The sequence below is a fragment of the Urocitellus parryii genome, chromosome 15 (assembly GCF_045843805.1).
Source record: "Urocitellus parryii isolate mUroPar1 chromosome 15, mUroPar1.hap1, whole genome shotgun sequence".
In the NCBI taxonomy this organism is placed as follows: Eukaryota; Metazoa; Chordata; class Mammalia; order Rodentia; family Sciuridae; genus Urocitellus; species Urocitellus parryii.
This window is the reverse complement of record NC_135545.1, coordinates 48,195,588-48,219,997: the sequence shown is the minus strand read 5'-3', so window position 1 is coordinate 48,219,997 and position 24,410 is coordinate 48,195,588. Positions and strand designations below refer to the sequence as shown.

Sequence of the window (24,410 nt, the reverse complement as noted above, 5' to 3'; positions counted from 1 at the left end):
CACAAAAAGTGTCCAGCTCACCCTTATTTCAGTCATTTTAAGTGTACAATTCAGTGCCATTAAGTACATTCAGACTGTGCAACAATATAATTCTTTTAAATATTACATTAAAGTATTAACTGGGCGTGGTGGCGCACACCTGTAATCCCAGCTGCCAGGGAGGCTGAGGCAGGAAATCGCAAGTTCAAAGCCAGCTTCAGCAACTTAGCCAAGCTCTAAGCAACTCAGCGAAACTCTGACTCTAATAAAATATTTTAAAAGGGCTGGGTATGTGGCTCAGTGGTTAAGGGCCCCTGGGTTCAATTCCCAGTACCAAAAAAAATAATAAAAATAAAATATTTATATATTGTGATTACTGAGTTTCGGGGTGACGCCTTCGATTTTACACCTAAGGCAAGTGTCCCACTCACCTTACCCTAGACGCCCGCCCTGCTTCTCCCTCTTTGGCAACTCAAAGAGCCAGAGGATCCAATAGTGTCAATTTCTCCCTTGCAGCTGCAGCACAAGAGTTACTTATTCCAGTGGAGATTAAGCCACAGAGGATGTCCGTCCGTCCGCCCGGACAGCCACCCGCTCTGCTCGCTTCGCCCGCCCTTCTCCGGTGACCGGACACACCTGGCCGGCACGCCCTCTACCTGCTCAGGGCCACCTGGCGGGCAGCACTCAGCGCTCGGCCCGCCCCACTCGGGTCGCGCCGGGTCTTCCTGAGGGCGAATGGGGAGGGGGCCCGTCCGAGCTCCAGCCTCGTCCCGCGAAGCAGCCAATGGGAGCGCGGCATGCAAATGAGCAGGTGCGGTGGCGGCGGGCCCGTTGCGGCCGCTGGGCTCCCGGGATGTTAGAGGCGCGCTGGGCGGCCGCCGAGCAGACGCCCGGACTTCAAGCGGCGAGCTCCGGTCTCCAGCCATGGTCCCCGCTCCGCCCCCCGCCGCCTCCTTCTCACTCGCCGAGGTCCAGCGGCGCCTGGCGGCCGGTGCCTGCTGGGTCCGCCGCGGGACCCGCCTCTACGACCTCACCGGCTTCGTGCGGCACCATCCTGGGGGCGAGCAGCTGCTGCGATCGCGGGCGGGTCAGGACATCAGCGCCGACTTGGACGGACCACCTCACAGACACTCGGACAACGCACGCCGCTGGCTGGAGCAGTTCTACGTGGGCGAGCTGCGAGGGGACCTGCAGGTACTGCCAGACTGGAGTCACACCCTTCTCTCCTTTCTCCCACCCCTCCCCCAGCTCTCCATTTGAGGGCGAGTCCGGAGCACCTGCCCTCTAGGAGGACGCAAGGTGACAGCCCCCGCCCTCCCCTCCCTCTGCTTTCCCTCTCTTCTCTCCAGGTAACAGGTCACTGCCCTCCTTCCTTTCACCAGGAGCTTGCTGTTGCTTCCCAGCCTTACCTACTTAACCCACCTCCATCCTCAAATTCGTCCACCTCCCGAGTTACCTGATCCTTCCAACTTGTTCCTTCTGCAGATCCAACTCTGACAACTTGGATCCCTGTTTCTTTCTCCAGCCCCAACAACTCCAGTCTTTCCTTCCTTTTCCCTTATCAGCCTCTCTGTCTTTGCAGCTCCTCTAGTTTTTGTTTGAATTATAGATTTCAAGGCTCATCTGTTTATCCCTCCCATACCACCCCATTCCTGCTTCAAAGAGACACAGCATCCCAAGCTCTGCAAACTAACTTGCATTTCCTGGGGTGGAGGAAGGCTAGTCTTGCGCCAGAGCTCCCCTGGGTGGGTGGAGAGGTCCCCACAGTGTTTTGTGTGGACGGTGTCTTCCAACTCCTCAGAAGTCCCTTTATTTCTTATCCTGCATGATGGTGTGGGTGTGGAAGAGTGAAATGAAAGGCATCTGCCAGTTTTGCTGAGGAAAACGGATTAGCACTTTGGACCCAGGCTGTGTTCTAAGCTGCACACTGCTGTATAATGAATGTGGGCTCATTGTGATATTTAAACCTTCAGTAGATCCGGGTAGGTTTGGTTAACCCCATTTTAGGATGTGGAAGCAGGCTCAGAGAGACTACTACATGTGTAAGGTCAAACATTTAGTTAGTGGAAAAGCCAAGTGCATCTGATTGCAAAATCAACCTTGTCTCCATCCTAAGGATTGGCAGGCAAGGCACACAATCCCTATCCACAGGGCTCCAGGTGGACTCAAGTCAGAAGTGAGCTGATTCCTTGTTCTCCAAGCCTGGGCATAGGACTGGTGACACTGGGGCTATCATGCTTGTATATAAACCAACAGTTGTTCCCCACTGCTGGCTCTTGCTTTCATATCTTTGCCACTCACTATTCTGGGTAGCTCCTTTTGGGCCATCTTGCCTAATTCTTCAGCATTTATTCAGTAACTTACTTGGTTTCTTAATGGGTTAACAGCACTGGGCTAGGTACAGGTGGGTACCAATTAACAAAAAGAATATGGTTCCTCTCTTCATAGGATAAATCAGCTGGTGTGGGGGGGCATACTAATCACATGACAATTATTTAATTACATTGTGTAATCAAGTATAGATCTTGAGGGGAGGGATTCAGAGAAAGCTGTCTTGAGAAAGCAACATTTACATGGAGAGCTAACTGATGGGTGAGGCTTAGCCAGGCAGGTGCTGGGAAGAACATTCCAGACAGAGGGAACAGCATGTGCAAAGGCTCTGAAGAGAAAGGGACAGAAATAAAACCTGTGTGACCAGAGACTGGTGGGCAAGGAGAAGGTTGTGGAAGGAGGCCAGGGATCAGCAGAGACCAGATCACACAGAGCCCATAGGTTGTGCTCAGAATTGGGGGTTTGACGATAGAAGAATTGGAAGTCAGGGAAGGGATTCAAGCAGGGGCGTGGCATGGTCAGATTTGCATCTTTGGATGAGTAACCTCACTGCAGTGCCAAGAAGGAATGGAGGGAGCCCAAGTGTCTGTGAGGAGACCAGACAGAAAGCTACTGTATGACTTGTACTGCAAGGGCTGTGATGGGGGAGATGGGTACAAATTTGGGAGACTTCCAAAGATAAAATGCCTGGATTTGGCATTCTGAAGTGGGAGCCCAATTTAATCTTGGAAGTTGATGCTTGGTGTCAGGTCCTGATGAAGGGGCCGAAGGTTTAGCCATAGATAAAACTGAGATCAGAATAGAATACTAGAGACTGCCAGGCTTGTGATGGCTCATGGGTCCTGACCTGCATTGTAATGTGTCTTACAGACAGGAGCCTTGAGGTGTAGCCTTTCCTCTTAGTCCCTTTCCCAATGTCACTCTTGGCCAGCTGCTCTGAATGACCCCACCTGCCAACTGTGCCAACCACCCAGCACTAGGGTTTGGTTTTGTTTTGCCTTGCCTGACTCTTGGGGAGGACTCAGAGGGAATACTGAGTCCACATTTGCTTCCTACCCCTGTACTCACCCTGTGGCCATGTTGCAGGCGTCCTTATTTCTGGGCCCCAACCTGAAAACGTGGAGAAAACTAAAAAGGTAACAGTGCACCAAAAACTCGTGGCCCAAACTTGACCCATGGCCACAGTCCTCCCATTCTCCAGTGCCTGTCAGTTTCTGTTGAAAAGAGTTCTAATCTAGAACTAGTACAAAGAATAAGGTTCTCCTTAAATTTGGGGAGAGAGGTGGTCAGAGGAGAAATCTGGGATGGGGTATCCTTTTGGAGAAAAATCTAGATGGAGAGGAGACTTCGTGTTCTTCTCTCTAGCTAAGTTCTCCTAGCAACCCCAAGGCTGCCTTCACCATGTCCCTCATCTCCTTCTGGACCAGGGGTGCTAATACCTGTTGAGGTGAGAGTCCCACCTGCTCCTCTAGTGTGAGGAGCAAGAGGTAAGTGCCATGGACTAGCTCTGTGGTTTGGGGCTCATTTCTGAATGGTGCCCCTGTAGGGGTCCTTCTTCCCTAGCTTAGTCCTAGGATGGGAACATACTGGCTCTTCTAAGGAGAAGGCCCCTGCCTTGCTCATTTCCCCTGTTCCCCACTTTGCCCCACCCCCTCTATGTACGCACTTACACACACATTCACACTCACATGAAGCCACATACATAAAACAAGTCAAACTTGTTTGAGCTAACATGCTGTGAGGAGAATGAGACAAGTTCTGCTGTGGCCATGGCCTTGAACTTGGGGAAGCTGAGCTGCCCACTTTGAGCGAGTAAAAGGCCATGGCTGAGCTGGGAAGTCTGGCCCTCTTGTCATCCTCCCTGTCCTCTCAGGGGCCAACAGGATCAAGCTCCCACCCCAAGCAGTAAGAACAGTGTTCTTCCAATGTGGACATGAAGTCTATTTCTTGAGCTGCAACCAGCACTGCTTGAAAAAGAAATAGAAAAACAAGATAGATACCATGTTTTCTAAACTTTGATCATCCATGAATGGCTGTCACAGTTCTGTCCTAATTGGCATTTCACTTGAACTAATATATTTAATATTTATATTAACTCACTTTTAATTTTACCATTTACTCACCATAGGTGATAAGACCAGTGAAGTCATAGACTTTATATAACTCTTAAAATAAATATAAAACTACTAAAAGAGAAATGCTTATCCTTGTGTTCCCTAAATTATCTTGGGCTCCACCAGTGGAGTATATGTCACATTTTGGAAAACATGCAGAGCAGGACATCTTAATCCTTATGTTCTGTGGATTGTTTCTGGAATTGATGAGAGATATGAAATTATATGTGAGGAACCTGTGAATGTGCATTTTTGTAGTCAACTTTCATTACAATCTCACCAGAGTCCTTTTCCAAGCCCAAACCTGCCACCACAAAGATAACTGTCAGAGAATGGCTCATACTTTCTATTTCTATTTTTAAAATAAATATAAAACTATTAAAATAGACCTCGAGAGGTCTTATCCAGAGGCCATCTGGATAAAAGTCCTCTCTTTGAGAATACAGTGGAGAAAGATTTCCCAGATACAACACTCCAGCCACAGGTATTGGGGTAACCTCATGTCTGAAGGTCTCTGGTCACCATGACCTAATCCCACAGCGTCTCTGTCTCCGAGTATCTGGGAACTCTGCAGATTCTACCATGTGTGGTTCTGCCAGGTTTTGGGATACCATTCAGAGCTTCAGGGCTTGAGTAATTAAATGGGGATGGACAATAGGGAGGAGATCTAAGTGCAGGAAAACCTGAGGTTCCCACCCTACCCCAGGTCCCAGAGCATCTCCAGCACAGCCCAACTTGGAAAGCTGGTCTGAGCTGAGAACTCAGATTAAAGTGGATGCTTGGGGGAACTTGCTAAACTGCCCCCACCTGTAGTGTGGATGGTGATGAGATGTTGCCTAGTCCAAAGGGACTGAGATCCACTTGGCCTGCCAGAGGGCCTTCAGGTGGACTCTGCCTGGTCAGTCAGCAGTCACTGCCCTTCACTACCTGCCTGGGACCTCTGGGCTGTGGCCAGCTGCAGTGTCAGCCAAGTCTTACGTGGAAGATAAAGCCAGGCTCCACTGACAAAGCATCAGGGGCCAAGTCACTGGCATTCCATGCCCACCCTGGAGTAAGCAGGATCCCGGGAGAGCTGCCTACTATCACCCCCAGAATCCAGCAAATAGCTTCAAGACCTAGAGTTGAGAGAGAAGGTCAGAAACTAGGTTTCTTTGGGAAAAAAAAAAAACGAAAAAAAAATGAGCAGAAATCCCAGAAACACAAGAGTAACCATCTTTGGAAAGACTCCCAAGAAGTAACCCAAACAGATGCCTGAGTAGCACCCATCATCCTCCCTTTCCTTCTTTTTTCTTGTGACACACACTCGTCATTGGTCTGTATGTACTCTTCATTTATGTAGACAGGTAAGAAGATCCCCAATCTCTCTAAGCCCACCCTCACTTCCCCAAACCTGGTAGTCAGTTCTCACCTCACCTTATCTGGCCTGGCAGTGATTCCTGACAAGCTGACCATTGCCCCTGCTTGCTACTCCTTCCTTGCTTGGCTTCTGGATGCCTTACTCTTTTGGTTTTCTGCATGAATCCATTTTCTTTTGGTCCTATAATTACATACCACAAACCTAGTGACTTAAAGCAACACAGATTTATTCTCTTATAGTTCTGGAGGAGAGAAGTCAGAAATGAGCAGCAGAGCCATGTTCCTTCTAGAAGCTCTATTCTAGCCTCATCCACCGTCTCAACTGCCAGTACTTCTTGACTCATGCCCCCCTGGGGCGCCTCTTCCATCATCACATCTCCTACTCTGACTCTTCTGTTTCTATCTTCCATTTATAAGTACCCTGTGATTACAATGGGCACACCCAAATACTCTAAGATAATCCTCCATCTCAAGATCTTTAAATTAATCACATCTGTAAAGTGCTTTTTGACAAGTAAAGTAACATACAGGTTCCAGACAATGTCCCCATTGGGACAGACAAGAGGGAGGAAATCTGCCTACCAAACCACCTGTATTCCTCATCCTTACTTCTGAGTCTCCATTCCTGGTCTCTCTTGCTTCTCATTTCCCAGAAAAGTGAACAAAGCTTAAATATACAGCCTGGTGACTTTTTAAACCCAGGTAGCCCTTCTGTCACCACCACCCAGATTCAGATGTAAGGCCGTCTCAGCACCTATGGTGGGCTCCTGCCTCCTCCCAGCCAACAGCGCCTCCCAGAGGCGGCCACTATGCTCCCCATTGTCACCACTTGCGCCTGCCTGCCTGTGAACTGTACAGAGATGGAATCGTGCACTCGGCTGCCTAGCCTCCTTCACTCAGTATCATGCCTCAAAGGTCATCAGTGTTTTCCTCTTAACAGTAACTACCTCCATTGCCTGCCCTGACCTAAGGAATTCATAGGCTGGTGAAGGGAAAAAACAGGTAGTAGCTGGAGAAAGAAGGTTCAAGAGCCAGTAACTTATCAGCCATAATGAAGAATGAAATTATGGCATTTGCCGGTAAATGGATGGAACTGGAGACTAGCACGCTAAGTGAAATAAGCCAATCCCCCCAAATCAAAGGCCAAATGTTCTCTCTGATCTGCGGATGCTAACTCACAGTAAGCAGTGGGGGGTGGGTAAATGTTCACTGGATTAGACAAAGGGGAAGGAAGGGAAGGGAGAGGGGATGGGAATAGGAAAAACAGTAGAATGAGTCGGACATTACTCTTCTATGTTCTTATATGAATACACGACCAGTGTAACCCCACATCATGTGCAACCACAAAAATGGGAATTTATACTCCATGTATGTACAATATGTCAAAATACATTCTACTGTCATGTATAATGAAAAAGAACAAATAAAAAAATTTTTTTAAAGAGCCAATAACTTAGATGACAGGCCAGTCCTCAGGATCCTTGTTCTCCCTTCTGGAGCATTTCCCCTTGTTACCCTGCTTTGGCAAGTAATTATGCCCAGTGCGGCAGTGTCTTGGGCACGTCTCTTCTGCACCCTGTTGCCTGTGAAGCTTTTTAAAGAGCACTCGATTGAATGAGGGCCATGCCTCTATAAGTCTTCAAGGGCTCCCCATTGCTATAATTTTTAAATCCAGTTCAGATGCTTTGTCTTCCACACAGAATCTCCTTTACCTCCTCATCTAGAACCATTTCTCCTTCTCCCAAATTCTCATAGGACTTTACCTATTTTTATATCATTCGTAACATTCTTCCTCATTTAATGTACTTTCACTATGTGTCTGATCCTCTTTGCTCTGTTCTCTACTAAACCATAAACTCTGTGAGGACTGGAATTGTCTGATTCACCTGGGTTTCTCTAGGACACACCAGCACACTGGTGACTACCAATAGGAACTAAAAAAGATACTTGAATAAATGAATGAATGAGCTGCGTGGAAAACTCAGCTATGTGCATAATTGAAAAAAGAAAGCGATAATATTAATATACACAAGGTGCTCCAGGAATTAAAATGTAAAAAAATAATTAAAATCTCTTTTCTGTTTATTAGCTGGAAGAGTAGAGAGCTGCTGGGAAGGAGGGAGGGCTAGCAAGGGACTCACTCATTTCCACCTTTGCCCTCAGTCAAGGTCAGAGTGAGCAGAGTACCTTCCATGCCAGGCAGTCTCTACAAGAGATAGAGTCAAGGTGACCTTGGAAAACACCAACCAAGAGCTCATGTTGCCCATAGGGCTGTGGCTGTCAGTGCCCAATGATATGCATAGCCATGACCCAGGTTGCCTGGGTTTCCAGTCCTGTTTAATTTTTCTGGTGTCTTTTCATGTAAATTTCTCTAAAGCTTGTATAATCTCAGGGCAGTGGTTCAAAGTCTTCTCTAATCTACTCATCTGAGGCCGGCAGATGACTTTAACAACCACTCTCCCAGCTCTTCTCTCTGATGGAAAAAGAGCTCTGTTGTCATAATAATAAAAAAAAAATCGGGGAGCTGAGGTTGTGGCTTATCGGTAGAGAACTCACCTAGCATGTGTGATGCCCTGGGTTCGATCCTCAGCACCACATAAAATAAATAAATAAAATAAAGGTATTGTGTGCAAGTATAACTAAAAAATAAATAAATATTTTTAAAAATCGGGAAACGAGAAACTCTGTACTAGCAGTACTCATAAAGCTTATAACTGAGAAATATAAACCTCAGACTCAGGATTTTATATTATGAGGCATTGCGCAAAGCAGAATTATCCAAATACTTTGTTTTCTTACCTTGAATAGTAGATTACAGTGTATTTAAATAGCAGTACCAGGCAACCAGGAGAAGTTGCTTTAACATATTTGAACTACATTGCATCCAAGACGTTTTAAAGTCCTGTTGTAAGAAAACTAGCAGCCAGGCCCAGTGGCAGTGGCACATACCTATAATCCCAGCTACCCAGGAAGCTGAGGCAGGAGAATCAGAAGTTCAAGGCCAGCCTGGGCAACTTTGCAAGACCCCGTCTCAAAATTAAAAAGAGAGGGGCTGGAGTTGTGGCTCAGCAGTAGAGCATTTGCCTAGCACAAGTGAGGCCCTGGGTTCGATCCTCAGCACCACGTCAAAATTAATAAAATAAAGGTATTTATTTATTTATTATTTATTTATTTATTTATTTATTTATTTATTATCTCGTCCAACTACAACTAAAAAATAAATATTAAAAATAAGAAAGCATCTCCTACAATTGGAAGTATAAAAAAATTAAAAAGTTTTTTTTTTAAGTTCCTATTGGGGATGTCGCTCAGTGGTAGAAATGTCCCTGGGTTAAATCCTTAGTCCTAATCAAAAAGAAGGAGGAGGAGGAAAAGAAGAAGAAAGAGGAGGAGGGGGAGGGAGAAGAAGGGAAAAAAAGAAAAAAAGATTAGAAGCCAAAAATTCCATTGTTGCAAGTACACAGGATTACACAGAGCTAGCCATACAATCTCCAAAACACTTGGTTGATAATTATCTAAGCGAATTAGTCATACTTTCTCCTTGAAGATGAAGAGTCGATAGAATTCATTTTCCTATGCCCAATAGGACTTTTTTTTTTTTTTTTTTTTTTTGGCATTGCTAAGGCTTCCTCATGAAAAATGGAATCCAAGTTTTTAGGAGGTTTCTAGGAATGGTTGGTTTTCATTTGTGAATTCCAAATGCTAATAACTTGTAACAACCTCCTTAGTTATTCCGGAATAGGGATTTCCTTATGTAATAATGGAAGTTCATGGAACAGGGCGTCATTTATTCACAAAGACCAAAGACCAACCTCAGATGTTTAAGTCAGTTCAGTTTAAGTCAGTTAAGGCCACTGCCGGGGTAGAACGAGAAGCCCCTACACTAGACAGAATAAAGGTAGCCTCTGTGATCCTCTATTATCCTAAATCAGAGGAAAGGCCAGACCAGCCTGGCTTCCCGGGTGCTTGCTTTCTCATCCCAGACAAGTCCTCTGGAGTGTCGAGGGTATGAGGCTTAAGTTGATTGGACACAGGGCACTGTGAAAACATTCAGCTGTTCCTTGGACCTAAGTAGAAGAGACCTGGAAGACTGGGATTAAAGGTCTCTTAAAGTGAATCTACCTTAAATGAAAACCAAAAATCTCATGGAAAATGGGACTAGAGATTGGGGGATGGCAATGGATTATCTCTGAAAAATAAATGGGAAAGTAAATGTGTCACTGAACCATGGGGAAAAGTCCTGAGAGGGTGCCAGTAGGGGGTTTTGTCGTGGGAGACTCATAGAACATACCTAGGCACTTCTTCCCCCAACTTATGACTCATTCCTGCATGTTCAGTTGCAGTGAAGACTAGGTGGTGATGCCGTCTTGGGCACCACCCTCATATATGCAAAAGGTTGCTATGGAGGGCGGGGCTGTCTTCAGGATGAAGATGGCAGTTGAGCACCCATTCTTGAAAGATAATAAGTCAAGTAGTATTGTTTTTATACAGATGTTGACTTTTTCTGACAAATCTGTAACACAGTACAATATGAGGTTCAAAACTCCATTTTGGACATTCACAGCTCGATTGTAAAGCCAGTCAAGCAAAGGTAACTAAGGGTGGAGAGTCTCTTGACCTCTTGATAAGCAGGTCAGTCTCTTTGGAAGGGCCTCATCCTTTGTTGAATACCCACCTGTCTTCTGGGTGTTAACTGGCCTAACTTTGCCAGATCCTTATTTGGCAATGGAGTTGTGAGTCAAATAGTTATCTGTGGCTTTCATTGGATTCATGAAATTTTGATATTTTGACGTTGATTTTCAGTTTCGCTTTGCATTCTGTTACATTGCATTTTTTTAAGATACCTTTATTTATTTATTTTTATGTGGTGTTGAGGATTGAACCCAGTGCCTTGCATGTGTTAGGCGAGTGTGCTACCACTGAGCCACAACCCCAGCCCCCTGTTACACTGCATTTTGTCCGACGATAGCAACCCCGACCATTAAAGAGAGAACACTTGGCCTTGATGGGCTGGGCAGAGTTGGGAAAGGAGGTGGTCAGTGTGTGACCAGGAACTGAATTTATGTCATCAAATGACTCATGATCTTTGCTGCCCTTTGCAACTTGAATCTTTAAGGACTTACAGAGCCTTTGGATGACAATGACCCTTGTAGACTTAACAGTAACAAACCTTAAGTTTATATGGTGATTTACATTTTTTAAAATATTTCCCTGAGATTTCCATTTGAACTCTTCACATGGGTAGGGCAAATGAAGAAACCTGTAACTCAAAGAGATCCTGGAATGTCGGGTTCCTGGGTGACTGGTATTTCCATTCTGTACCCATTAGGGAGAGTTCTTCTGCATGAGATTAAATCAAGGAAGTGCAAAGGCTTTTCTTTTGAAGCTCAGAGGGACAAGGAACAATTTAGGTTCTCTGATGGGACTGAGGTCAGGCCTCTGAAGACAGAAGAATCTTTAGGCTAGACCTAGTTGTTTTCTGGACCTCATCAACTGCCTCTGTCTCTGGGATGACACGTGGTGATGTGTGCACCTGTGTGAGGGAGATTTCCAGAGTGGAGCAGGCACTCCTTCCCCCAACTCATGACTCATTCCCTGCATGTTCAGTTACTGATTAATCTGAGGGTCAAACACCCCAATCTCCTGGCAGCTGCCCTTCCATAGCATGAGGGGCTGGACGTCAAATTGCAAAAAGGGGGTGATGTGTTGGCTTGAAAAGACACCTCTGGACTCATCGGCACTGTAAGGATCCTTATTTACTGCAGCTGCACCCTGGAGTCTTGAATTTAGGCCATTTTAGTTGAACCAGGCTGGAGAATTACTTCCTTTATGAGCCTGTGAGACATCCCACATCTGAAGGGCGCCTGAAATAACAATGATTTGTGGCCCCCAGAATGCTCCCCAAGGGGCCTGATGTTCCAGGGGTTAGTCTGATTTGCTTGGCTGTCACTAGTGTCTGGCCTAAGCTGAGGTGGAGGAGCAGGGGTGTGCAGGGAGGTGAACAAGTCTCTCTCCTGTTAAATGTGGAAAGGGGTTGCCAGATCAGGAAGACAGCTGCTGAGCTAAGGTTCCTGTCCACTTTGTGTGTCACAGGGGGGCTATTCAGGGCAAGGTGACTTTGTAGGCCCTCAGACCCTCAGCTCCTTCCAAAAACTTGACATAGGTTGCCTGGCATCCTGTCTTCACCAGAGCTCTCCCAGACCCACAGAGAGCAAGAGGGGACACCTGGGAGGTGGCAGTTGCTGCCAAGATGTGAGTCCATCTGCATGAGGTAGAACATGCTTCATTCAGGGGCCCTGCTACTCTACCAGATGCAAGGTGTCAAGCCACTGTGGTGGTGACTCTGAGCAGCATTACCCAAGATTGCCGTTACCTCTGGAATGTCAGGCTGGCAGAGGTGACCCTCCAAGGGGAAGGGAGGGAATTTCTAAAGTCCTTTCTATTTGGGTTTCCCTTGTTTCTGTTCTTTACAAAACATCATTGAAGTACATGCTGGTGACACATTGGAGTGCATCAAACAGGCTTAAGAGCAGAGCCGTTAGCTGAAGGGAATAAAGGAGTGGACACTTCTTGCTGCTGCTTCCCCTGTGCTTGAACTCCCTCCAAAGGAGAGTTCCTCCTTCACCTTGACCCCATGGAGTCAAGCTGATCCCAGCCAATGGACCTGTCAGCCCATCTCAATAGTCAATATCAGGCTGTTTCCAAGATGGCGGTTGCTCTGATCTGGGGAAGAGGTCCTGCAGGAAGATTTATATGCCATGACTGTAACACATGCAGTACTATGTACATATGAATTTAAAGACTGACAGAAGTTCCCTCATGGAAAGAAATGACTCCTGGAGTTCTGACTCCTAGTTGCAACCTTTTATAAATACCATCTCTGTTCTAGGCTAAGGGCATCAAAGATGTTCCAGAGTAGATATCAAGGTCCTGGAAGCTGGGTCAAGGGAGAACCTGCCAGGCACAGAGGAAGAAACAGGACCTGCTAGGCAGAGGACCAAGGGAAGACATGAACTTGGGTGCAGAGGCAGGCAGCCAGTGATGACAGCAGAGTTTGCAGGGGCCACTTGGCTTTGAGCCTCACACGTAGCCAAGATCTGTGGCCTTCAGAGGGTTCTCCTGGACTGTTCCAGATACAGGATACAGTACCTGCTAAAAGTGCCAAGAAGGATCTTGGTCCTGGACTGTTTCCAGCCCACTGTGTCCCATAACTGTTTTTTTTTTTATTGGTGTATTTTAATTATACACAGTAGTGGAATTTATTACAGCATATTCATATGCACATACAATATAATCTGATCAGTCTCATTCCCCAGCATCCCCTCCCTCTCTGGTTTTTGCTTGTTTGTTTTTAAAATTTTTTTTAGTTGTAGGTGGACACAATGCCTTTATTTTTATTTATTTATTTTTTTAATGTGTTGCTGAGAATAGAACCCAATGTCTCCACCTGTACAACCCCAGCCCCTGTTTTCTGTCTTTTTTTTTTTTTTTCTGGTACAGGGAATTGAACCTAGGGATACTACCACTGAGATACATCCCAAGCCCTTTGTGTTTTTTATTATATTTTGACAGGATCTCACTAAATTGCCCAGACTAGCCTTGAACTTTCCATTCTCCTGCCTTAGTCTCCCAAATTGCTGGGTTTACAGGTGTAGACCACCATGCCTAGCCAGAAACTCTGGTTTTAATTAACATTAATCAATACTCGCTGAGGACATCTCATTAGAGTTGTTAAAGGCTTATCACATTCAGCAGTCTTCCATTTTCTAGGGTGAGGATAGCATACTGTAGAACCCCACCTTTTTCTCTATCATAGTTATATAGAGTTTACAAAATTTTAAATAAAGGAATATACCTCCCACCCTAAGCCCTCTATAAATAAGGTCAATAACTTCTTATGCAGCCTCCCAGAAATATTCCATATGTGCACACATAGTCTTCTTCCTTTTTTTTTTTTTTTTTTTTTGTGGTGCTGGGTATTGAACTCAGGGCCTTGTGCATGTGAGGCAAACACTTTACCAACTGAGCTATGTCCCCAGCCCTTCTTCCTTTATTTATAGCATAAAGAAATCATATGAGGGGCTGGGGATGTGGCTCAAGTGGTAGCGCACTCACCTGGCATGCACAGGGCGCTGGGTTCGATCCTCAACACTATATAAAAATAAAAAATAAAGATATTGTGTCCACCTAAAACTAAAAAATAAATATTTAAAAAAAAGAAATCATATGATACATTCTGGTCCACAAACTGCTGCTTTTTTGCCTAATGTCATATTTTGTACTTTTTAACAATATCAGCAGGAGAGGACAAAGAATCCATTTACTTAATTCTTTTTAAATAGCTATATCTATCGGTTTTCTGCTTATTGTATCAGCTCTATAATATGCAACCTTACACAGTGGTTTTGCATAGAAGTGCAAATAAATTTGTAATATAGAGTTCTAGGTTTGAAATTTCTAGATCAAAATAATATGCACTTTACATTTTGTTGGATATTACCAAATTGCCCTCTAAACCAATTTAAACTCCCTCCAAAATGTCTAAGAATGTCTGTTTCTCTACATTCTTGCCAATGATGTATGTTATCAGTATTTTTTACCTTTGCCAATAGGTGAAAAAAGTTGTTCGTTGGTTAAATTTGTATTTATAGAATGTATAAGAGAGGTGTGATGTCTTTTCATGTTTCTAAATTATTTGCACGTATCTATAGCCTTCATCCAGCTTCTGACTGCCTGGTTGCCTTTTCTTATTGATTTATGCTCACTCCTTAGGTATAAAGGATATTAACCCCTTCTCCATCATCTAATTTACTCCTTTCTCTCCACTTTTCATTTGTTTTGATTTGTTTAATTTTTTTTCTCCATACAAGCTTTGAAATTATCCATGTAGTTAAAACATCCCAGTTTGATCATTCTTAGAAAGACCTCCCTGTTTTAAGATTTTATACATGAAGAAACTCTCAGCATTCTTTTTTTTCTTTTTTTTTTAAGAGAGAGAGAGAGAGAGAGAATTTATTTATTTATTTAGTTAGTTAGTTTTTGGTGGACACAACATCTTTGTTTGTATGTGGTACTGAGGATCGAACCCGGGCCGTACGCATGCCAGACGAGCGCGCTACCGCCTGAGCCACATCCCCAGCCCCTCTCAGCATTCTTCTGACAAGTTTCTGCTTAATGTTTTTTCCTTGTTTTTGTCTAAATGTTTTACTTCCCTGAAGGTTCCCTCCCCCCCAAATGACTAACTGGTTGTCCTAGTAGATTTATGAAATAATCTTTTTCCTATTTTTTAAAAGACACCTTTACCCCATATCAATCATTTATATATATTTTAAAAACTATTTTTGTAGTATTCTGGACCAATGGGATCGCTAATTTTTTATTAGGTTTTTAACATTCACTTGTTTTTTCCTACTTTCAATTTAGCCAAGATTATGCTCCACGGGAAAAGGCAAAGGGCAGGGTAAGAGCCAAGATTCATCCTCGGTCACATTGCTGGCTTTGGGGACACAGTTGAATCTGACTTTCAGAGGCTGGGGCTGCCCAGCTTGCTTGGGACCCTGAGGTCGGAGAGCCAGAGCAAGGGAGGAACCCCATGCAGATGTAGGCCCCAGACAGGGAACCCATGGGTGAGGGGTGGAGGAGGGTCCAAAGTGGGGGCTGTCCAGGCAGTCATGGAATGAGAGCGATTCCGGCTGGGGAATGCACGGATAGGGAGGGGTGTGGAAGGAGAATGTGGAAGCAGCTTTGCCCTTGAGCTCAGCATCTGGGTGGGTTCTGTGCACCCTTCCTGCTCAATGTTTATAGTCTGTGCTTGGAGGAGAGGCCCGTAGGTCAGGTTGGATGTGTGTGGGGATGGCCAGAGGCCAGGAGAACCAGAAAGCAGTCATGTTTGCTAGCAGGGAGCCTGGTACCTCTCTTGGAGATTAAAGAGTTATTTAGCGTATGGTGATATTAAAAAAACAGCCCTGTAAATCTGAAACTTCTTGACCCTCTGGCCAAGAGAAATATATTCCCCCACCTACTTCCTATTCCCCTCATTAGAATGGCATGAAAGCTTATTGATTCCTGGGACTTTCTGGGGTGGTGGAAATATTCTATATCTTGATTTGAACACTGTTTACAAGAAGATAAAGTTGTTAAAACTTGTCAAACTATAGCCTTAATTAAGGTCAGTACATTTTTTTTTAACTATATCAATAGATATTCCATGGGGGTAAAAGGAGAGATAAATAAACTTAGCACAGATTTCATTTTCACATCTAAGGATATGACCTCTCAATTTCAGGAGTTACGTGTTGGTACACACATGCCTTTTAAGGATTATATTTTAAAAGAAATAATAGAATGCGAATGGGGAAATTCAGCACAGGGGATGCAAGTAGGTATTCATAGTGAAATGTTTTCAGCTTTGCTGCATATTTGAGATTTTTCATAGTAAAAGGTTGAAAGAAGTATTAAATAGTTATCTTGCAGAAATCACTCACAGATTTGTGTGTGTGTGTGCGCATGTGTGCATGCGTGTGCTGGGCCTGAACCCAGGCCCTTACGCCTGCTAAGCAAGCAAGCACTCTACCACTGAGCTGCACCCCTGACCCACTCACAAATATATTCTTAAAGGAAATGTGGGAAAATAAAATTATAGCACACAAATGGTTATTTGCAGCAAAGGATCGTATTTCCAATGATGCTATGTTAGTTTTCTAGGGCTGCACAAAGCATCACACACTGAATGGCTTAGAACAACAGAAATTTATTTTCTTGCAGTTCTAGAGGCTGGGCAGCTGACACAAGATATCAACAGCATTGGTTCTTTCTGGAATCCCTCACCTGTTCCAGGTCTTTCCCAGCTTCCAGCAGGGCTCTGCTATCCCTGGCTTGCAGACCTGTCCCTCCAGTCCCTGCCTACATCTTAATAAGGTTTTCTTTCTTGTGGCTCCACATCCATGTCTCCACATTATACTCTTCTTACGAGGACACCAGTCATCTTGAAGTGAGCATCCACCCTGGTCCAGTCTGACCTCATTTAACTGGATGACATCACAGGCCCTATTTCTAAATAAAGCCACATTCACTGACTCTCAGTGGACATGCTTTGGGAGGAAATGCTATTCTACCCAGTCCAGATATCACTACATGGATTCTGCTACTTGAATAGCTTAGATGGATGTGAATATGTATGAACTATGTTATATTTCAGAAAGATGACCCAATGGTGACAGAGGTTCCAATTCTGAAGGTTCATGGGAAGAGTTTGCTACTTCACTTGAGTGAAAAAGAAAACATAATTGAAGAGTTACCTAGCATATAGTGATATTAAAAAAGATTCTTGGGCCACTTTCCAAACCTATAAAATCAGAATCTCTCAAAGCAAGATCCCAGAAATCTGTGTTTCAACAAGTATCCCATGTGACTCAGGAGCACCATAGTGTTTGCGACCTACTGTATTAGAAGGCTAAGGGCCAAGGGCAAGAGGAAGACTGGAGATGGGAAAACTACAGGTGGCCAGGTGGGCAGGTTACATGGGGTTATTAAAGAATCAGCATCCTAGTTGGGCATGGTGACTCATGCCTATAATCCTAATGACTCAGGAAGTTAAGGCAGAAGAACTGCAAGTTCAAAGCCAGCCTCAGCAAATTAGCGAGGCCCTAAGCAACTTAGTGAGACCCTGTGTCAAAAATAAAAAATAAAGTAAAAATTAAAAGGGTCCACATCCTGAATTTGCAGTGTGGAGCTTGGTGCAGGGCAATTGCAAGATGAACATGGCCCAGGCAGCCCACATTGCTGCCCTGTAGGACAGAGGAGGGGGCCCAGAGTCTGTGCCATACTCCTGCCTTAGCATCTACTTAACTGTGTGACTTTGAGTATGTTGTTTCACCTTGTGATTTTCCCCTGTCATTTTCCCCTGGCTCCCCCACAGGATTGCGGGTGGTTGTAGTGAGACCACATGAGATCTGTAAAACAGAACATGTTGATCAAATGGAATCCGTTCCAGCTTCTGCTAAGAAAGGGGTAGATTTCTGCTAGGTGTTGAGGGTAGGATGTTTTCAAAGCCAGACTTGCTATGTGTTTTGACCCTATGGGGGTCCTGTCCATACCCTCAGAGGGGCATGAGGGCATTCTCTTCTCTCAGAGTTGCCCCTTCCCTGTGACCAGGGCCTGTGGGCCCTCATCCTGACTGCATGTGCACAAGTGCAACTCTAGACCTGAGACACTCACCCTGGTTGGGGAAGAACAGACTCCAAAGACAAGGCTGGCCAACGCCCCAGGTGGTCCCAAGGGCTCACAGGGATGCCTTCCACTCACCCTTCCTTCTGCTGTGCAACCACAAACACAGTGGACTTCTCTTCTGTGCTTGGCACTGTGCTTGCTGCTATGAATAAAAAGGTTTCTACCTTCAAGAAGCTAACCTGTCAGTGGGAGGAGGTAGACACAATAATTAAGAGTGGTAGCAAGTGCTATAACAGAATATAAATATTCTGCATGTGTATTACACAGTGGAATAATAGACTAGATGATATGTTTTAGACCGGGGAGAAGGGGCTGTGGCAAAGTGGCAGCCATGGCTCAGATGGGGGTTATCAGGGAAGGCGTCTCTAAGGAGTCAATGGTTGGTGGATAAAAAAGAGCCGTCACAAAGGTACAAAGGTCCTGAGGTCTGACCAAGATGGGGCTCTGGTGTTGCCAGACAGTATGAGTAAGGAAGTGTGGAGAGAGGTGAAATGAGAGGTGAGCCAGCGCCCTATCTTGGTGAGGTTCATGAGTCACAGGGATTTAGGTTTTATTCAGAGGGCAATAGGCAGCCCCTGGAAAGTTTTATGCAGAAGGATAAAGGAGAAATAAAGAAAAATAAGGGCTGGGGATGTGGCTCAAGCGGTAGCGCGCTCGCCTGGCATGCGTGCAGCCCGGGTTCGATCCTCAGCACCACATACCAACAAAGATATTGTGTCCACCGAGAACTAAAAAAAATAAATAAATAAATAAATATTAAAAATTTTCTCTCTCTCTCCTCTCTCACTCTCTCTTTAAAAAAAAAAGAAAAATAATAAAGAAAAACTATTTTCTTAGATAGTTCTAGTTGCTATATGGAGGATAGATTGCAGGTGGTCAAGAGTAGAATCAGAAAGAGTTAAAGGCCATCAGTGTTGTCCAGGTGACTGGAGGGTAGGCTGGCCTAAACTGGGTGACCATGAGGATGGGGGAGATTAGCAATTGCTTTAGACATAGAACTACTAGAATTTGCTAATGGATTGGATGTCGACATTGAGGAAAGGGAGGACTTGAGGGTGATGCCAAGATTTTGCCCTGAGCAACGGGGTGGTTTGATTTATGGAAATGATAAATACTGGGATGGGGGGCCCAGGTTTGGGATGGGACCTTCAAGTTCCCTGGGGACATGTCAGGTTGGAGATGCCAAGAAATCATCATCCAAGATAAGATTTCAAATATTATAGTTAACCGATGGATCCAGAGCTTACAATCCACATGTGGCTATTTGAATTTAAATTAATGGGTTGGCGATATAGCTCAATTGGTAGAGTGTTTGCCTGGCATGTACAAGGCCCTGGGTTCAATCCCCAGCACCAAAAAAAAAAAGAAAAGAAAGAAAGAAAATTAAATTAATTAGAATTAAATCAAGAAGTCACATGCATGGTCACACCAGCCACATTTCCAGGGTTCAGTAGGGGCTATTGGCTACTATATTAGCACAAAGATAGAACATTTTCATCATTGTCAGAAAGACTGTGGGGCAGCGCTGGTCTAGCGCTGTGGCCCAGGGCTCCTGATTTTTTTCTCTCTGGCATAATGGCCCCTAGATTAGGGGTGGTTCTGCTCCAGGATGGTGTCCCTGCATCATTCACAAATGGCTCACTCTTGCCTTCTCTGCTGGACACACACTAATGATGATGTCTGTCACTTGTGACCATGTCAGACAGGTGAAGGACACCTTGTGCTGGGGTTTCCAGAGAAGTCATCCCCTGGGGCTGAGGTTCTAACATGGTGTTTAACCCGTAGGAAATTCAGAGGAGACACTATAGCTCACCAGGAATCACAGGTGTCCCTGTTGTAGGGCTCACTGTCACCAGGTGTCCCCCCTTCTAGGGTGCACTGTGCAGATCTGACAAGGTTTAGATGTGTGCAGTGGGTCTCAAGCAGCCCAACAGTCTTGTGTTCTAGATCCACCCATGTCACCGAGACAGGTCATCTGATCTCTATCAATATAAACATCCTCCATGATAAAGGGGAAGGATTGCAGGGCTGAGCACGAGGTAGAAATTGTTTAAATCCATAAAAAGGAGTAGTCGGCTGGGTGTGGCGGTGCACGCCTGTTATCCCAGCGACTCCAGAAACTGAAGCGGGAGGAGCACAAGTTTGAGGACAGCCTGGCCAACTGAGTGAGCCCCTGTTTAAAAAGAAAAATTAAAAAGGGCTGTGGAGGTAGCTCAGTGATAGAGCACCCCTGAGTTCTATCCTTAATACCCACCTCCCAAAAAGTAGTAGTGAGGTGTGAGGCAAGTTGCTTTGTTGTTGTGATTTTTTTTTTTTAAACAAAATGGTTCAGTGACTATTATAGTCTCTTGTAAATCATTTGCCCTTTTGTAAACAAATGGCAAAAACAACAATTATTTTTCTTTCTTAAATGGAGTATGAAAGGCATACTTGGGATTATTGCTTCTGAAACCATGATGCAAGGTTATTTGAAGATTGATGGCTTCGTTTCTCCTTTAAAGATTAACGAAATAAAACAAGGAGGGCATCACCGTTAGAGCTCAGAGCCTCACATGATAGATCTGAAATATATTGTTTTATTATGAAAGCTGGGCCAGTGAGGAGATGATGTGTTTGGATGGCATCAGTGTGTTTTCCTTGTGGGTAGCATGTCCTGAGAGCCTCTCAGAGGGGCTTTGAGGTCCAGGTCCTGAGAGATTGCAGTCAGCCAGACTTGGTCTCACCAAGTCTGCAAAAGGATGCATTCTGAGGAGATTGTGCCCTGCAAGCTCTGATGTTGCCGATCACAGTTGCAGCCCAGTTCCTTCCTATCCTGCTATTGCAGGGAGAGGCAGGATTTTATTCAGAAGAATCCAGAAGGTAAGCCTCAGAGAGCTCCTTGCATTCGCCCTCACCAAGCCCACATGAATCAGAATAATAGCACAAAAACTTGTAGGGGCCCTTTGGCAGTTTCAAGCAGTAATTTAGTATTTTCAGGCTGTTGACCCCCTTTTTCTCTTCTTTCTATCTTTTTTGGTACCAGGGATTAAATTCAGGGGCACTCTACCGCTGAGCCACATCCCCAGCCCTATTTTGTATTTTATTTAGAGACAGGGTCTCACTGAGTTGCTGAGGCTGGCTTTGAACTTGCGATCCTCCTGCCTCAGCCTCCTGAGCCACTGGGATTACAGGCATGTGCCACCGTGCGCAGCTGTCCCCTTTTTCTGATGTCCTGGATTGCCCACCTACACTGGCTTCTGCTTCGGAGGATGAGGCTGCAGGCATTGGCATTCAAAACAGCTCATTTTATGAGCAGAAGCAATACCAGGTCCCAGGAGACTGGCACTGTCTTCCTGTCCTTCTCTCCACGTTCCTGAACAAGAGCAGTTGGTCACATCTTAGGCACAAGCTTCCTACTTATTTCCTTTTTGTCCTTCTTCCTGCCTGGTGGCTTTGCAGAGCTATGGACTTGCAGTGATGTGAGGAGGGTCAGGTGCGGGCCTGCTTTCTGTGGCTTGTCACTTCCTCCACCACAAAAGGGTAGCCAGAGCTCTGGACTTCTGATTTGGACCCAGCGAGGCAGAGAGCAGTCTGTTAGAAGGGGAAGCAAGTGGACTCTGCTGCCTTGGTGTGGCTGTGTCCAGCTCCCCAGAACCACCATCCCCCGGGCCGGAGAGGTGGGCTGTCAGCACAAGGACAGGGCTCTCCAGGCAGCCTGAGGCTCAGGACAGCCCTGCTCATCGTCTTCCTCTGAGCTGTCCATCTGTGTGCTACCAGGTGTGCTGCAGGGGGTCGGGGCAGCTGGACACGGGGCCCAGGGTGCCATCTCATCTCAGAGAAAGGGTTTTCAGGCACAACCGGGCCGAGGGATAAAAGGCCATCTGTCCATCTCTCGGTGCCCAGCCCCGGCCTTCTCGAACAACATTCCTTTATGCGGCCGCCCCGCCCCCCGCAGCCCCCGCCGCCGCACACTGCCTCCTTTCAGGCCTCCTCTATGCTGGACTTGTTTGTTTGCGGTGCAGAGCGCAGACTCTCTGTTGTTCTTCTCTGTTCTCCCCCCATGCACCCTCCAAGCACACCCTCTCTAGGGAAGACAGGGCCTGGGCACTGGAGGAGGGCTAGGGGCTGAGACAGAGGCCCTTGGGGACCTCCCGGTGAGTCCTCCATCCATCATCTGGGAGATCTTGCACGAGTGACTGAGTCTCCCCCGTCTATGGAAAGCCTCTTGCCAGTTTCTCAGGGAGAATTATGTCAATATCAACGGATGTCCACCACATGTGCTCACCATGAAGGTGGCCTGGCTGGCCCAGGACCGTGTGTGTGTGTGGGGGGGGGGGTGGAGGTGGGAAGAGTACAGAACAAGGTTTGCATCCAAGAGAGCATCAGTTTGTGTGGCCCCTGCTCTGCCACCTGCCCTGCACCACACTCCAAGTGGGAAAGACAGGGGAGTGGCTTCTCAAGCCCCAAAGGAAGGGGAAAAGTGCTGCCTCTGAGTTAGGAAGGGATGTGCTCGAATGTCCCCCCACCGTGGGCCAGGTGGGAAGGTTAGGTTGACAGGCAGACCCTGATTTCTGCCACCTGCAGCAGAGGACAAGATGCAGACCCTGGCTTCATATCTCCTTGCATAGGTTTCTCAGTGTGGCTCTCTCTCCTGGTTGAATTCCCTCTCCTTCCTTGGCCCCGCCTGGATCCCAGGGAAAACTGATCCAGTTCCTGGATTCGTTTTCTAGTACTGCCATAACTACCACAAATTAGGTAATTTAAACAACATGAATTTGTCATCTATGTTAGGCATGGGAGCACATGCCTGTAATTACAGCCACCCCAGAGGCTAAGGCAGGAGGATGTCAAGTTCAAGGCCAGCCTAAGCAATTTAGTGAAACTCTAGGCAATTTAATGAGACATTGTCTCAAAAATTTTTTTTAAAAAATGTAAAGAGCTAGGGAAGTGGCTCAATGGTAAAGCACATCTGGGTCCAACTCCAGTACCAAAAAAAAAAAAGGAATTATACTCTCATAGTGTATAGTTCTGGAGGTCAGAATTTTAAGACCAAGGGTCTGCAGGGTAGGTTCCTTCTGAGAGATGTGAGAAAGAGTCTATCCTGGCTTCTGGTTGTGTGCTGGGGTCTCTGATGACCCTTGGCTTGTAGATGAATCAGCCCTTCATCCTCATATGGTGCTCTCTTTGTGGACATGTCTATGTTCACATTTTCCCATTATTTTTCCATTTCATAAGGATTCCAGTTATGCTGGGTTGGGCACACCTTAATGACCTCATTAATTACATCTTCATGGCCCCAAACAAAGTCACCTCCTAAGATACTGCATAGGTTTCTCGGTGTGGAATTGTTCATATGAATTTACAGCATGGAGCAGACACAGTTCAACCAGGACAGGCCTTTGTACTGGAAAGTGTGACAGTGGAGGTGACTCGCATCTTTGGTGCATGGCCTGGGTCTCCACTGTAATTTCTTCACCCTCACAGGTTTTGTCTCCTTCCCAGACACAAAGGAGGGAATACCAGTAAATATCATCCCCTCCCCACACCTCTGCTCCCCATCCCCTGCTTCCTCTAAAGCTGATTGTTGCCACCCTAGACTGGAGGGAGGAGGAGGCCCAGGCTCACCCTTCACTGGGCCTTGCTAGGCCTCTGGTTCCTTTTGTGCCTGTCACCCAACTCACCCAGGGCTTTGGCACTGCAGGCCTGTGCCCTGTGGGTACAGCCTGGGCTCCCCATCTAGATTCCCTGTTCTGTAAATAAGGTGGTGGAGTGGAGAACAAAATCTTTGCTCTTGCCTTTCCCTTCCCCTTTCCCGCAAAGGGGCACCCACATAGAACAGGAGGCTACAGCCCACCCCGAGTTTTCAAACCAGCACACCAGAGCTGTTTATGTTCAGACCTGGTGGTTTGGCCCCCAGCACTCATTTGCTTTAAATGCAAGGTGAATTTAAAAATCTGGAGATTTCACACACACACACACACACAAAAAAAAAAAAAATTAGCTTTCCCATTTTTCTTAAAAATCACAGGGTCTGGGGCTGGGGTTATAGCTCAGTGGTAGAGCACGTGCCTAGCACAGGCGAGGCCCTGGGTTCGATCCTCAGTACCACATAAAAATAAGTAAATAAAATAAAGGCATTGTGTCCATCTACACCTAAAAAACAAATATTAAAAAAAAAATCATAGGGTCTGACGGTCTCCCGTGACCTGTACCTAAGGCAGGGCTGCCTCTCATCGCGCAGGGCATGGCTCCTGTATTTCTCTATCATCTGCTCCATTCCCTTTGACCTCTGTGACCTCAAGACCCCATGACAATGGCTGTTGCTACTGCCCTTATACATTTCTTTTTTTTCTCCATGCCAATGTCCCCTGGCAAAAGGTGCCTCATGGTTTTGCCTGAGTCTTGCTTCTTGGTGCCTCATGT

At 45.8% G+C, this 24,410-nt stretch overlaps 1 protein-coding gene across 1 annotated transcript in view; it reads left to right on the top strand.

Annotated features, from left to right (window-relative positions):
• The first annotated feature begins 903 nt into the window (after positions 1-903).
• The window catches only part of Fa2h (fatty acid 2-hydroxylase), a 49,398-nt gene continuing 25,891 nt past the window's right edge, over positions 904-24,410 (top strand). Inside the window, exon 1 of the mRNA XM_026399263.2 lies at positions 904-1,173. Coding sequence (XP_026255048.1) covers positions 904-1,173 — 270 coding nt within the window. The remainder of the gene's footprint in view (positions 1,174-24,410) is intronic.